This window comes from Perognathus longimembris, chromosome 20 (assembly GCF_023159225.1).
Source record: "Perognathus longimembris pacificus isolate PPM17 chromosome 20, ASM2315922v1, whole genome shotgun sequence".
In the NCBI taxonomy this organism is placed as follows: domain Eukaryota; kingdom Metazoa; phylum Chordata; class Mammalia; order Rodentia; family Heteromyidae; genus Perognathus; species Perognathus longimembris.
Window position 1 is genome coordinate 37693373 of NC_063180.1, and position 16093 is coordinate 37709465.

The 16093-nt window shown below is 41.3% G+C and overlaps 1 protein-coding gene across 1 annotated transcript in view; it reads right to left on the bottom strand.

The window, feature by feature from the left end:
* Positions 1–16093, bottom strand: part of Cers3 (ceramide synthase 3) — a 47033-nt gene that overhangs the window by 18252 nt on the left and 12688 nt on the right. Inside the window, exons 2-4 of the mRNA XM_048369519.1 lie at positions 10857–11030; positions 1445–1559; positions 5–123 (exon numbers count right to left, since the gene is read on the bottom strand). Of these exons, the coding sequence (XP_048225476.1) occupies positions 5–123; positions 1445–1559; positions 10857–11029 (407 nt within the window). The 5' untranslated portion in view covers position 11030. The remainder of the gene's footprint in view (positions 1–4; positions 124–1444; positions 1560–10856; positions 11031–16093) is intronic.

Sequence of the window (16093 nt, forward strand, 5' to 3'; positions counted from 1 at the left end):
TTACCAAGCTTCCTGAAACTTCTGCAGCCTGCAAGGCTTTCCTTGACTCCGCCTGATCCTAAACCACCTCTCCACCTGCCGCTCCGTCAAGTTACTCTTCTTTGCCAGTCCATAAATGTCATCCTGGAACACGATGAGTGAGACAGGGGTTATGGGCGGCGTCACGGGTGCCGGCTGGGTCATCAGAGTATTTGTGCTTGGGATCACAAAGTTCCATGGGATCTTGAGCCAGGAATTGTGTCATTCTCTCTGCTTAATTTTTATATTGTTAATGGGATTTGAAGTCAGGGGCCCATAATTGCCAATATATTTTTTAATAATTAAAAGAAAAATTTTTTTTCAGATAGACTCTCACATTCTTTGCCTGGAGCTGGCCTCTTTGCCTACATAGCTGGGATTCCTGATGTTTACCACAAAGCTCAGCCTGTTTGTTGAGATGAGGTCTAGCTAACTTTTTGTCCGTGCTAGCCTAGAACTATGAACCTCCTCATCTCCTGAGTAGCTGGGGTTATAGGTATGAACCACCATGCCTGGCAATTTATCACCTCTTTTACTTATGTAATCATGTGCACATACACACACAAGTATTAAAAAAAAGAAACAGAGAGAATGTTAGTATGCTTACCTAACTGAGTTCCCAAGAAACTCTGTGAAGTAGCAGCAGACCACATGTTCAAGCTGCATAAGTGAGCCCACTCATTCTGCCAACTTAGGGCCTGCCAGGCACCTGAACAAATGTCTGCAAATGTCAATCAACCCAATCTCTTTAATTTTCCCCACAGGAAAACAAAACTTTAAAAGAGTGTCTGTGGCTTGTATAATAAGTGAAATGACATACTCTTGTTTTAAGAATGCAGTCCTAAGGGCACAGAGACATTTTCTGGGCCATGAGCCTTCTCTGTCCTGTAGCTCCGTGGTCAAACCACAGCACACCCTCAGGACTGACAGCCGACAGAGCAATGGGAAGCCATGAATGATAGAACCAAATTCAGACAGCAGCACTGAGAGCCCTCAAAAATCTATCTATCCCCAAGATGGTGTTAGCACCATTTATGTAAAACCAGCATTGTCTCTCCTGGAAGATGTCTGGCTCAGGCTTTTCTGTTGGTCTGTTGAGGTCTCTTTCTGCCCTTTCTTTATTCTGATACCCCCCTGACTCTGTTTCCTTATACCAGCACTACTGCCTGTAAGAGGGGAGATCTTTTTTTTTTTTTTTTTTGGCCAGTCCTGGGGCTTGGACTCAGGGCCTGAGCACTGTCCCTGGCTTCTTTTTGCTCAAGGCTAGCACTCTACCACTTGAGCCACAGCGCCACTTCTGTATATGTCGTGCTGGGGAATCGAACCCAGGGCCTCATGTGTATGAAGCAGGCACTCTTGCCACTAGGCCATATCCCCAGCCCAAGAGGGGAGATCTTAAGTCCAGAATCAAAGATCTTGTACTTACATGTGATGGTCGCTTTGTGGAAGCTCTGAAAAAATTCTCTAAGATGGGGTTTGGTATAACTTTTTGAGCTGCTTTTTTAATGCCAAATGATTTTGCTATAGGTGTGGCAACAAACCTACAAAAAAATAAAAAGAAATTAAGTTCAAAGTCATTTAATAATGAATCTAGCCAGGTGCCAGTGGCTCATGCCTGTAATCCTAGCTACTCAGGAGGCTGAGATCTGAAGGTCACGGTTCAAAGCCAGTCTGGGCAGAAAAGTCCTCATGAGACTCTTATCTCCAATTAACCACTCAAAGACCAGAAGTGGGACTGTGACTCAAAGTGGTAGAGTGTTAGACTTGGGCAAAAGAACTCAGAGATAGTGCCCAGGCTCTGAGTTCAAGACACCGCCACCCCCCCCCCCGAAAGAATGAATCTGTAATGGCACCAAAAAACTCAGGCTGAAACTCTGGGCCCCCCAGTGGAAGGTAAATGATTTTTGTGTTCTGTGTTACTTTGGATGATGAATGTCTCCCGTAGGTTGAAGGCCTGGCCACCAGGGTGATGCTGTTGAAAGGTGTGGGCCTTTAATAATGGGCGGTGGTTAGGTCATTGGAAGCACGTCCTTAAGGGAGATTGTGGGTCTTGGTCCCTTTCCTCTGCTGGCCCAAGAGGTGAGTGGTCTGTTCTATATATTCCTACCATGATCTGCTAACCTCTCCAGAGACGCAAAGCACTGGGCCATTCAGTCTGGGACAGGAACCTCCAGAATCATGAGTCTAACTCATGAACCTTTTTTCCTTATAAACTAATTCCCTCAGGTATTTTGGGATAGCAGCAGATGCTTACAAATATACCTTGCCACTACATCTAACATTTGCCTATCTGAAATTAAAGGTGAACAAATTTTCAGATCCTATATCTAGCAATAATTTTAAGATATAAAATCAAACCCATAGTTCTAAAATTTATTTTTTAATTCAAGTATATTTATATGTGAGATTCATGCATTAGAATAATCCATCTGATTTAAACTTTCATTTTTAAGATTCCCAGAGTTGTTAGAAAAGAGCTCTAGGGGTGTGGCTCCATGGAACAGCATGACGCCTCCGCAGTCCCCAGCACCAGAAAATAAATTTATTTGATGAGATTATCTTAATAATTACATCTAACATATAAAAACTGTCATAACACATAAATACCTATGAACGTGATTAATGGGCGGCATAGAGAGCGTACATTAACTTTATGAGAAACTGAAATTTGTTTTCTAACAATTAGAATGGCCGTATAGCTTATTAAGTATTTATTAGAGTTCTTCACAGCTCAAGTCTCAGCTTTTCCAGTGCAAGTTTCTTGCTTAGTCTACTTTTTTGCTCAGTTGTTATCTATTGCCTTAGATACTTGTGAGTTAATCAATTGCCTCTAATGGCTTTAGAGAAGATCCCCTGCTGCGTTAACTCTGACTCAAGTCTCAGAAGGACAGCCTTGTTAGTAGAGTCTTGCAGACAAGTCAGATAATGAAAAGTTCTCTATTGAGGACTCCAATCCTGTTCCACCGCCCTTGACAACTGCAAGGCTGAGAGTTCCCGTTGCACTTGTGATCTTTCAGGCTACCCACAGGTAGGGAGGGCAGGCCAGGTAGAGGGAAGACAAGTACCACAAGACTAGTGTGATCTCCCAGACTCAGCTGTTTTTCTTACACAACACTCCCCAGATTACTGCAAGCCCTCGGCTAGTTACGGATGATGAGCAAGCTGATTCTGAAAACTGTCACTACTCCTCAAGACTGCCTTCATGGAGGAGAGAATTCCCAGAGATCTTAATTTCTGACATGCTTGCTAATCTCTGGCGCACTGTGGTTTTTATTTTCTTTTTTCGAGGCGAGTACTTTACCACTAGGCCATCTTCCCAGCCCCTTTTATTTTCTTTTCTCTAATGATCAGTGATGTTGATTGGCCTTGTAGGTTCTTATTTTTCCCATTTGTATATTTTCTTTGATGAAGTATTTGCTCCAATCTCTTACCCATGTTTGTTTGCTTTTTTCTTTTGCCCATTTTTAAAACCACCTTATTTCTCTAATTGTTATATTTCTTCTTATATTCTACAGTTAAGTCTTTCATGAGATACATGTACTTTTTAATCCTAGTTTGTGGCTTCCTTTCTCTTTTTATTTACAATGTCCTAAAAAAATAATTGAGGCATTCTTTACAAATCAGATAATTCAATCTTTTCAAGTATCTAATTTAATATAATATAATTGGACATATTAAATTATATCATTTATATTTTAATATTTAATATTATAACATGTTTAATTTAATTAATATAATGCAATTCAATATCAACATAGTACATTTACTGATTTACATAAGCATTACTATAAATGAGTTTTAGGATATTTCCATCACCACATTATGATACCTCTTGCATATTTACTGCTAACCCTTGTTTTTTTTCAACCCTACCCCAGGCAACACTAATCTATCTACTTTCTTTCTTGATAACCTTGCCTTTTCTGGACATTGAATATAAGTACAATGTAGTATGTAACCTCTTTCCTTCAACTTCTTTCACTGAGCATAACATTTTGAGATTTATCCATGACATACTGTGAGAAAAAGTAGTCTTTCAAACTAAAGTGTATTTGGTATTGTGTATTGATAGTTCTTGGGATTATTTGCTTTAATTACTTCAATTGTAACTTTTATCTGCACTGCTTGTTGCCAGCTAGCCATGTCAGGGAGATAAATCTTTTGTTTAAGAAGTTAAAATAATAAACTATAATTGCTAGGTGGAAAAAAAGTAAACTTTTGACAGGAATTAAAGAATGGCCCCCTTTCTAACCTTTCTAACCTTGGTAATCAATTGTAGTTAGACTGTAAACCAAACTCCTTGACAAGGAGGAGGGACAGACTGGATTGGGATAAAAGTCTAGGCAACTGCCCTGCACAGTGTGCCCGCTGGCTGTGGGTAGAGTAATGGCATTGCACCCCTTTGCGCAAAAGTCAATTGCCTTGATGAAATCTCCTATCTCTCTCATGTGCCCACTCACGTTTGACACCAGAGAGTTGTGCGTTTCTAACAATACTTTTGCTCTTTTCCCTGTCATTGCTGGGTAATATCCTATGGAATAGATACAGAGTGTCTTTTAGTTTTGGGTTTTTGTTGTTGTTGTTGTTGTTTGCCAGTTTTTTGCCAGGCCTTGGACTCAGGGCCTGAGCACTGTCCTGGCTTCTTTTTGCTCAAGGCTAGCAAGCACTCTGCTACTTGAGCCACAGCACCACTTCTGGCTGTTTTTTATATAAGTGGTGCTGGGGAATCGAACCCAGGGCTTCATGTATGTGAGGCAAAAACTCTTGCCACTAGGCCATATTCCCAGCCCCTCAGAGTGTCTTTTAAAAAGCAAACATTTTGGGGCTGGGGATATAGCCTAGTGGCAAGAGTGCCTGCCTCGGATACACGAGGCCCTAGGTTCGATTCCCCAGCACCACATATACAGAAAACGGCCAGAAGCGGCGCTGTGGCTCAAGTGGCAGAGTGCTAGCCTTGAGCGGGAAGAAGCCAGGGACAGTGCTCAGGCCCTGAGTCCAAGGCCCAGGACTGGCCAAAAAAAAAAAAAAAAAGCAAACATTTTAGCTCTTTCCCAAGAGAACTGAAAGCATATGTTCACACATATTCTTGTATCAGATGCTCACAGCAGCTTCATTCATAATAGCTCATCATTATAAGTGACACAAATTGCCATCAACTAGTGAATATATTAATAAATTATGGTGTGGTATATCTGTATGTTGAAAGACTACTTAATAATCACAAGGAGCTACAGATATACCCCATATGAAAAATATTCTCAATAGCAATATGGTAAATAAAATAAATCAAGCACAGTTTAACAAAATCTATGATTTCCTTCACAGAAAATCTTAGCAAAGAGAAAATCTTTCTCATTCGTGCTTCCAGGAAGACCAGTGTTTTGAGGAAGCTAGTAGATAGGAAAATATCAATGGAATTTTTAAGTTAATGAAAATCTCTATCTTAATAATAATAACTGCAGCCATTTGTCAAAACCAAAAAAAATTGGATGAACTTTACTATATGTATATCTCACTGAAGTTGCTGGGTTTTTATTAAAATAATAATGTGTAAAGCCAGGTGTAATGGCATGGGTTGTACATCTAGTTACTTGGAGGGCTGAGGCTAAGATAGGAAGATTATTTGAGTTCATTAGTTCCAATCCAGCAACAGAAAGTCTCCATTTAAAAAAAGAATACTTATGTAACGTTAACCTCTCTGTGCATCATCTTTATGATAACAATTAATTTTAAATGAATAAACAAATAAAAATTATTGGCATAACCTTATTTCGCTTTCAGTTCTGACAAAAGTTCTAACTGTTGCCAGGTCTATAATTTTCTAGAACTTACTTAGAAGAGATTCTGTGTTTAATTAAATTGCAGAAGCTTATAAATGATTATTTAGCCCTTTGATTCATTTTCATATCCATGGGAAGATGAAAAGAAAAATTCTTAAGATGCTGTGATAAAATGTAAAAGCCAGTCCAACTTCCAGATGAACTAAGTTCCTTTGGAAAGAGCACATGCATTTCAGAGATGTAAAAACAGACTAATTATGCACCAGATGTACACACAGCCATGTGGATAGGTCATAAAACACAATGCTGATTTTTTTTAAAGGAGGAAGAAAATTAGGTCTTAGTACCATACATTTATGTTAACTAACAATACAACATGTTTTCCAGGAACACAAGAATAAAAGGCCATAAAACATATTATAATAAAAACATTGTAACACAGCTGGGAGAGGAATGGGCTTAGGGAATGGGGCTAAAGGTAATTATGAAAATATAAAGAAAGAAAAAACATACCAAAGAGCTCCTATATAGATCAATGGCAGTGTGCTGTGTCTTTGTCTATGATCTGAGGAACATGGTTCATTAATTCTCCTTTAGTATAAAGGTCCAATCTCCACTCTGCATATGAGCACTAGGGTATTTTTAATATTAACTAAGTCTCAAAAATAAATTTTCAGGGTTTTGGACACATAATAAAATTGGCTCATTTACCCAACCCACTAGTGACAATTTTTATATTAAAAAGTACCTATTTTAAAAAAACCCACAAATATGAATGGCTTCACATGGAGTGTTCTCAAACTCACTAAAAATAAGAAAAAAATTAAAAGCAGAGCAGAATTTAATGAACTTTTTATGCAATATGGGACAAATCCAATCTCAAAGCCACATGAAGTATAACATTCCTTTCAATGAGAGATAAACATAGAAAAACTGTAAGCACAGGGTTAAACTCCCATCTCCATAGCATACCAAACGATATGAGGAACAAATGTATATTAAAATCATTAATTTAAAAAAAAGGGAAAAGAAGTGTGGCTCAAGTGGTAGAGCACTAGCTTTGAACACAAAGTGGCTCAGGGACATAGCCTAGGCCCTGAGTTCAAGCCTCAGGACTGGAAAAAAAAAGGGGGTGGGGGGCGGGGGGAGATAGTCCTCTTTGTTAACTTCAAGGACAGGGATAACACTTTTCAATAGAACAAAGCAAGTACATACATACACTTACCTAATTCACTTCCGTTCTTCCTTTTCAAATAAAACTAGGACATCCCTATCTAATATAAATGTTCATAAATATTAACAAGCTACTGAATTAAAAATCTGTCTTGAAAAGGAGAAAGAGCCAGTCAAAGTGGCTCACACTTTTAATCCTAGGTATACTTGTGAGGTGGAGATCAGCTCCGGAGCATCTAATGTGACCAAGAGCCAGTGATCAGTCGAATGTACTGAGCCAGGCTTAGATCTGAGGGTCATGGTTCAGAAACAGCTGGGGCAGACAAATCCTCAAGATTATCACCTAGCATTAACCAGCAAAAAGCTGGAAATGGACCCATGGCTCAAATGGTAGAGTAGCAGCCATGAGCAAAAAAGCTGGCTGAGAGCATGAAACTCTGACTTCAGGTCCTAATTCCCCCTCAACACAAAACAAAACAAAACAAAACAAAAGCTGGGCATAGTGGCTCTTGCCTGTCACTCAGCTAGACAGAGAAAGTGTAAATAAGAGGACTGTGGTCCATGCTGACTAAGGCAACAAGTGATACCATCCTCACAAATTACCATAGCAAAAGTAGAGGTTCCTCTTCCTCCCCCATCCTTCAAAATGAAGGACATGCCACCTTTCGTGGCTTCATGGTGCTGAGTGGGAATGACAGAGCTGTGTAATTAATGGAAAGGAAGGTGCACTTCTGGTTTGAGCGCCTCCAGCTCTGCCTTGGACTTTTGAAGTTATAATTCATTCTGAGACCACGGAGTAGATCTTCTTTAACTCACACTTTAAACACAGCCAAAAATGCACAGAGGACAAACTAACTACAACTAGCTAGTTTTGAAATAGAAATTAAAAAATAAAGACATAAATATTGAATCAGAAGCTATTTGCTAAAACTTGCAAGGAAAGGCAATCCTAAATACAAAGCAAGTAGCAGTCATTTTCAAATTATCTATATTTTTGTTTCTTGTCCATCTGTCCGTCTGTCTCTCTACTCCTATCTCCTGAGAAGGATCACCACTTCCTGATCTTAAGTATCTAATGTCTAAAGTATAAAATAAGTATAAAATAAGCCAATCACAATGCCAAATATATATATATATGAATATACTAAAACAGTGTCAAATTTACATGAACTCTTAAGACAGTTCAGAAATGTTCACACTTGAAATCATGTCTCTGAGCTATGTCTTCTTTATTCCCCAAAGCTTCATTCACTCCCTTCAATAATCAAGAGTAATTCACTGTGAAAGCATACTCACTTAACAGGAAAATAAAACATTAAAACCAGAAACCCTGAGCCTATTTTCATAACAAGGCCTAGACCTATTCGTTGTGAATTTAGCCATAGAGCTAACCTCTATTTTTCTCTCTTCAGACTGAGGTAACACCAATTATAATTTTGTATATTGTTTACGCTGTAGGTTCCTATAAGGAAGCAAGGTATAAGTATCCTTTTATTTTTAAATTATAAATAGTTGAATCCACAATAAATGATACAAAAGCCCTGGAAAATTGCAAACTTATACTTTGAAAATTATGATCTCATCTCATGTTCAATGATGTCTCCTGGCAATGCATTAAAAGAGATATGAGAAGTCAGGTGCTGGTGGCTTACACCTGTAATCCTGGCCAATCAGAAGGCTGGCGTCTTGAGGATCATGGTTCAAAACCAAGCCCAGGCAGAAAAGCCTAACAGACTCTATCTCTGATAAGCAGCAAATACTGGATTGGAGATGTGACTCAAGTGGTAGAGGGCCAGCCATGGGCACTCATTTGGCCTGGACTTCAAACCCCAGTACTGGCAAGAAAAAGAGAAAAGAGAGAAGGAAGAATTGAGAAATGGAGAGAGAGGGGAAAGGAGAGAGGATAGAAATACTCAAACAGCACGTAGGTTTCTGTAGTGTCATAGAGTGGAAGGAGCTAAAGTGAGTTATTGGTTGGGAGTTACAGTTATAAGGAGATAGTGGGTACTGCTTATACCTAATCCCTTGAGAAGCAAGAATGGCTCTAGGAATTAAATAGGATTGGCTTTCTTCCTGATTGCTGTTGGAAAGGCCAAGACTAAGACATAACAAGTTGGTCCTCAACAGCTGTGCTGCTTTGGCAACCAAAAAGTATATTTTGGCTTGCTATCCTGACCAAACTGGAAGAGGGAGCTACCCACCAAAAAAGTAGGAAATCTGCAATTGGAATAAGTAATGAACCTAGATGTCAAATGCAAAGATTATCAGATAAAGTGCAAGAAAAACAAGCAATTCTGAATTGTAAAGAGAAGTAATAAATTACTTCTGAAAGCACAGCAGAAAATTCTCCTTCATTTATGCATTCTTTGACAAATCCAAGTATGTGAATAAAAAGAATTAACTGTTGAAAGGAAGGGCATTTACAAATGGGTTCAGCCACGGTTTAGTAGTATCCAGGGACTTTCTCTTCCTACCAACAGCAACAAAGTAGTGCTGGCCCAACCAAAGTTTTTATTTGCTCAGAAACTTTTTTTGGCTATTCCATAAAATAAGGGTTGGTCAAACAGACGTTCAAGATAAGGACCCTGCAAATGGTTATAAACATATGATCTGTATTACAGTTAGTCTGGAACATGATCTTATCAAACTATGTCTTAAGTTTTTCCAGCTCTTGACACTCATGCATTCTTTTTCTTTTCTTTTTCAAATAAATTAATGACCTAAGAGCAAGTTTTTTTTTTTGAGACAGAGACAACACCAGGGATTATAGGAAATTTATCTCTTGTTATCAGAACACGAGTACAGTTTTAATCAAAAGTTGGAAGAAACATCAATTTAAATTAAATCACGAAAAAGAAGTTTATGATTTTCTGAGAAAGCAAATTGAATTTTTTGCTCAGTTTCTTTATACTTTGGGATAAAGGACCGCTACAAAGGCTTTAAGTAAACCTTTAAAATAAGTTGTGCTGTGCAGCAATATTTGGTTTTGTCTTTAATGAGCCATCTATGTTATTCTGCAGGCATTCTAGAATAACAGTGTATCTCTGAGCTCCAGCTTTCCCACTGCCCTCTGGGGATGAATATCTAGATCTATACATACATAACATGGTGGAAGATAAAAATGAACTTCCAAAGTGCTATTGACACTGAGTAATTTAGAAAGACTAATTAATGTCCTCTATTATTGTTCCTGACATATTAATTATACAAATTAGTGTATAAATACATTATGCATCAATCATGGCCATCCACTTTAACCTGTCTTGATCTCAGTGGTATTCACATTGCTTTTTTTTTTTTGCCAGTCCTGGGGCTTGAACTCAAGGCCTGAGCACTGTCCCTGTCTTCTTTTTGCTCAAGGTTAGCACTCTATCACTTGAGCCACAGTGCCACTTCTGGCTTTTTCTGTATATGTGGTGCTGAGGAATCAAACCCAGGGCTTCATGTCTACTAACTAGGTGAGCACTGTACCACAAGGCCACATTCCCAGCCCCATTCCTACTAATTTTCCTGTTTTGTTTCTTTTATTATATGCTGTTTCTGGGACTTGAACTCAGGGCTCCAGCACTGTCCCTGAGCTTTTTTGCTCAAGGCTAGCACTTTGCCACTTGAGCTACAGCTCTACTTCTAGCCTTTTTGGTAGTTAATTGGTCATCAGAGTCTCATGGACCCATGATCCTCAGATCTCTGCTTCCTAAGTAGCTAGGATTACAGGCATGAGCCACCAGCACCTGGTTCCATTTCTAAATAATGCTGAGAGCATACTTGACTGGAAGAATTCTGCCTAAGAATCTTCAGTTCCTATGTGGCAACCGTAACCCATAGATTCTAAGAACGTCATCCAATTGGTGCAAGTCTAAAGTAGAGACACACAACAATACTTACTTTTCAAAGAAATGTCTGATGATCATCAAGAGAAATGCAAATGGAATTGTCACATACAGATGAGAAGGCTTGGTAAAGACGAGTCCATCACGATCTTCTAGATCTGACCACTTTATTGTTGGAGGAAGCCAGAATCTTTCCAACCAAAACCACTCTTTAAACGTCTGAAACATTCTAGACAAATGGGAAAAGAATATATCAGACTTGTCAAATCAATACTTCACATTCATCTAACATTGTGAAATTTCACTCAAAATACTTCAAGTAGAACTCAGAAAAGAAAGCAGCAGTTCCCCTGCATGCCATAGGGCGGCCATGCCAATCACCCACCCCTCCGGCCCTGGGCAGACACGGCTCTTCAACTCAGTGGTCTGAGACTGGAGCTCAGCCTTGCCCTAGCCCACATCTGGCCCCAGGGCAGGAACGTGTGCACAGCTCTGCAGGCAGCGCACTTTGCAGGGGTGGACAGGCTGCAGTGCCATCCAGAGCTTATGGTGATCAGCATGGTTGGTGAGAAGGCAAGGGGAGAAGATGTTGGTGATGACATTCTCCATGGGAGCTCATTGGATGGAGAATAAAGGGAGGCCAAAAGAGAAGTGAGATCTATGGGGGGCGGGGAGAAAAAAACCAACTAGAAAATTCAAAGCACTGGAGGTCAAAGCTCGAGCGCGGTGGGAGTAAGAACACAGCCAGGAGAGGGATGGATGGACAGTGGACTACGGCAGTGACTTCAGACAAGGTAGGGGCCCCACATCCTTGGTAACAGCATTCCCTGCTGTACCTCGTCTCTCACGCCCTGGTCACAGTACACCGGTAAGACTGCCACCTTGGGAAATGGTGCCTTCTTTTTCATGGACTATCATGTGAAGACAGGTTAGCCTTGACAGAGGAAGTTACCGAAACCCACTTTTTCTCCTAGAGACACCCTAGGAGACACCTGGACTTCTATGTGCTCCCTAGTCCCTCCCATGGTCACTCCTCCTCAGGGTCATTAATTAGTGGTCAGCAGGTACTGACAGCGGAACTGTAAGCATCCTTGGCCTGACTTTTGTTCAACAAACTTGTACTTAAGGGTGGCATCTCACACATGCACAGATTGCTCCCCCAAATCCCATATTTCCCTTGGATCAGCCAGCCCACTGTCATTACCATGAACTCATCTACACTCTCCAGATCCTAGGAAGCTGGAATTTTCTTACCTGTGTATCTGCTCTTGAGCCACCCACCTCCAGCCCGCTGTTTCCCTTAGCAGTGTGCTTTGCCTCTATGAAGCTCCTACATTGCCACTCTACTTCTGTGCATGTGTATGTCTTCATTTAATTCTTGGCTGAAGACACCAAGATCCTGGGATCTTCACCTCAGCAACTGTGCACCAGTAACAATATCACTACATTAATTTCTACCCTGAGAGGGAAATGTGAGCCCTATTTATACAGACTGAGCAAATGGGGTGGAGTGAAGATTGCAAATGAGATGTAGAGGTGTTGGGCTTCCTCTGTTAGGCTTTGGGGCCAGAGAGGAAAAGGTGTGAAGGGGTGGTGCTGGAAGAAGTCCGGGGGACTTCTAGTGTCTACTAGACATCCATAAGCCAACAGGTAGCTGTAGGCAGGGGTGAAGATAACCCAGTCTGTCCTTCAGCCAGTCTTTCTGCCACCAAAGACTAAACAGAGAAATGCGATGAGGAGACATGGACAGGTGCTCTCTGCTGCTCTTCCAGGCGACTTCAGGCTAGTGGGGACATAGCTCGCATTCTCTTGATCCCTTGAAAGCTGCTTCTAAAGCTCTAAGCCTGTGCTCACCTGTAGTCAATGTACAGCATGATTCAGTCACCTTCCCTGACTCAGGTGTGCTGGATATGCCACTTTGGAGGCAGTGTCCAGCACTCAGAGAAGGCAGGGAAAGTCACCACTGTGTATGGAGTTGACGTGGATAAAAAGTAAATAAACATGAATAAAATAAACATGTAAGCCCGGTGATAGTGACTCATGCTGGCAATCCTAGTTACTCAGGGGCCGAGATCTGAGAACTGAAGTTCAAAGCCAGTCAGGCAGAAAAGTCTGAGAGGCTTTTATCTTCACTTAACCATCAAAAAGCCAGAAGTGGAATTGTGGCTCAAGGGGTAGAGCACCAACCTTGAACAAAACAGCCAAGCAAGACTGTGAGGCCCCAGTACTGGCAAAAAAAAAAATTTCAATTAAGATAAATAAATAAATGGACCATTGCTATGTGTCCAGTGTCTCCACTTGGAGTCTTCTTGGAAGCAAACATATGTACTTACTCCTGGGATGCACCCAGTTCCCTTATTTCTGCTCAGCCACTCAGTCTCTTTTCTTACTTGCTATGCAATCTCTGAGTACTGCAATTTTCATTGATATAAACTTATTTTAACTAAGTATAATTGTTATTGACTCAAAAAATCTCTGAAACAATTTTAAAAGCAGAAATATTTAAGTATTTTAAATAAGAACTATTTGCAGCCAGGCATAGTGACGCACATCTGTAATCCTAGCTCACTAAGAAAATCATGGTTCAAGACCAGCCTGGGCAAAAGACTCACAAGATGCCCATCTTGACCAATGAGAAGCTGGGAGGGGTGATACACGTCCATTCTACCAGCTACAAACAGGAAGATCAAGATCCAGACCAGCTTATGAATAACTATGGGCCCCTATTCAAAGAAACAATGAGAGTAGAAAGGCTCCAAGTGTCCGAGTACCTGCTGGGCAAGTACAGGCTCTTGAGTTCAAACCCCAGTGCTACAAAGAGAGACAGAGAAATAGAAAGAAGAAATATTTACAAGAAAAATGTGTGCAGTTAGTTTTTGTACTGTGAGGGAAGCACCAATCGTGGAGGGGACATCCAGCCCCCGCCGCGTTGTCACATCTGCAATGGCGAAATCCAATTCAATTCCAGCTGCCAAAACTTCACAGAAAGACAGTTTAATGCAGGAGGTTACGGCTCATTACATCTGACCCTGGGAGTACAGAACCCTGGGAGCCATTTCCTAGGTGGACATCATTGAATTTGACCTTAGGACTGAAGAAATAAAACCATCTGGATCACAAGTTTGTCATCATTTGAAGCAATGTTTTTGGTAAGTACTAAAAAAAAAAAAAAGCAACACCACAACTCTGCAGAGGAAGGAGTTTCGTATCAGACTGGGGTGTTGAGCAGCTTCCGGAAAGTGTCCTTCCATCCTCTCATCCTCTTCTTTAATTGCATGCCAACAGGAGGAAATTGTGGTAGGACATGACTCTCAGACAGAGGGCAGTGACAAGGAAACATCTTCACAAGACAGAAGTGGTAGAGTGCCTTCCTAGCAAGCCCAAGGCCAGTACCATCAAAAATAGAACAGGACATCTCTCAGCTAGAGCTTCTTCTCACAGGCCCATCCCTTGTTAATACAATCCTGATTGGGCCCATCTGCCTTGATGGGGAAGTCTAGCTATCTTTATGCGCCAATTCTAATGCTAGAGAATGAAGTTGGAGGGTATCTTGAGCAGGTCCAGAAGACCTTCGCAGCTCCCAGGACAAGGGAAATCCCTCTTGTCTTCCCTCCTAGGACTGTGTGTAGACATTACTTCACTGTGCTATATAGGTCAGATGATGACTTGAAGTTCTAGAAGATGGGCTTGCCCTGTAGTTGCCACCAATTCTATAATCTAAGTTCATGGCCCCATGAGTCAGCCAATTGCTACATTGTGTTAGATCAATTCTTTCCATTGTTGCTAAGCATGGCTGGATACTTTGCCTGCAAGACTAGTAACTTCCTAATATGCCAACTGGCCACTGTAATCTGTGTAGGAATCTCACTCCCTTCTGAGACAGAAACACTCCCAAGTGCAAGGTGTGCAATGAAACTTGACAAGAGCCTTCCTCTACAATGTCATCGCACAGCCCCTTCCTAAGCTAAACCTTGAGCTAACGAAGGTTAAATCCCAGAAAAGTTCCAGGCAGAGCTCCTGGCTGCTACTTCATGCAGAAGAAACTCCACCCGGGCAAGGCTGGGCCGGAGGCCTGCAGTCCATGGTGCCTTGGCCTGGCTGAGACTCGTTCTCCCTTCCTGCCCTCTCCCTGAAGACTCCCAGAGCTGAGATGCTTGGAAGACAATGACGCCCTGCCTAGCTCTCCATGCTTCCCTTTCCTTCACTCTGGGATCTCACTGCTCTCGGGTCCTTGAGAGCAATGACAAGTGTCTTTCTAGATCATTCCTTCCAGAATGTTCTATCTACCTGACATCACCTCGGTGAAGGCCCTCCTTCACCTTCCTGGTCCCTCCTTCGCCTCTTTCATTACTTGTCTGGAAGGTCTTTATGGGAACTTTCCTCAACGCTGCCCTCCCAGTGCCCACAAAGAGACATGACATGTCCTGTGACATGCTATCACTCCTGCTCTCTTCTTCACAACACATCCGATTTTTCATGCCACCCCATACAACTACTCAAGGATAAAAACAAACAAGAAAAATGTTATGCTATGCTTGTGATATTTGATGCAAAGACTCCATCCCTAGGGTTCACGGTCCAGGAGGGTGGGGACTGCAGTACGCAGTCCACAGTGGCGCTCCCACCTGGTATGCAGTCAGTGCCCAATATATGTCAGAGGAGCAGAGTAACAGCCGCCACCGCAGGCACTGGAGCGCTAGGCTGCCAGTTCTGACAGTTAACTGGCCATGCTCCCAACAGCTGACTGATCTCAGTTTCCTCACCTACAAAAGAGAGAGGCAACTGCACTTCCCTGTAGGGGAAATACTTGTAAAGCACTTTATTACCTGTTGGCTAAATGATAAACTGGAGTCAAGCTATTAAATATCATGAAGTTGTTTTGGGGTTTTGTTCTGTTTTGTTTTGTGCCCGTACTGTAGGGGCTTGAACTCAGGGCCTTGTGTTTTTTACAAAATAATTTTATTTTTTCCTCTTATTTGTACTAATTTTATTTTATTTTATTTTTGCTGATGTGGTACTGAGGAATCGAACCCAAGGCCTCATGCATGCTAGGCAAGCACTCTTCCACTAAGCCACAGTCCCTGCCCCCTTGTGCTCTTGCTTGCTTGGCTTTTCTGCTCAAGGCTGGCTGGCCCTCTACCACTTGAGCCACAGCTTCACTTCCACATTAGTAATTTTTTAAGAGGCAAATGTTTAAAATAAATGTTTCATGTACAAAAGCTAATGGAACAGAAGTGGAACTGTGGCTCAAGTGGTTAGAGTGCTAGCCTTGAGTGGAAAAAGCCAAGTGAG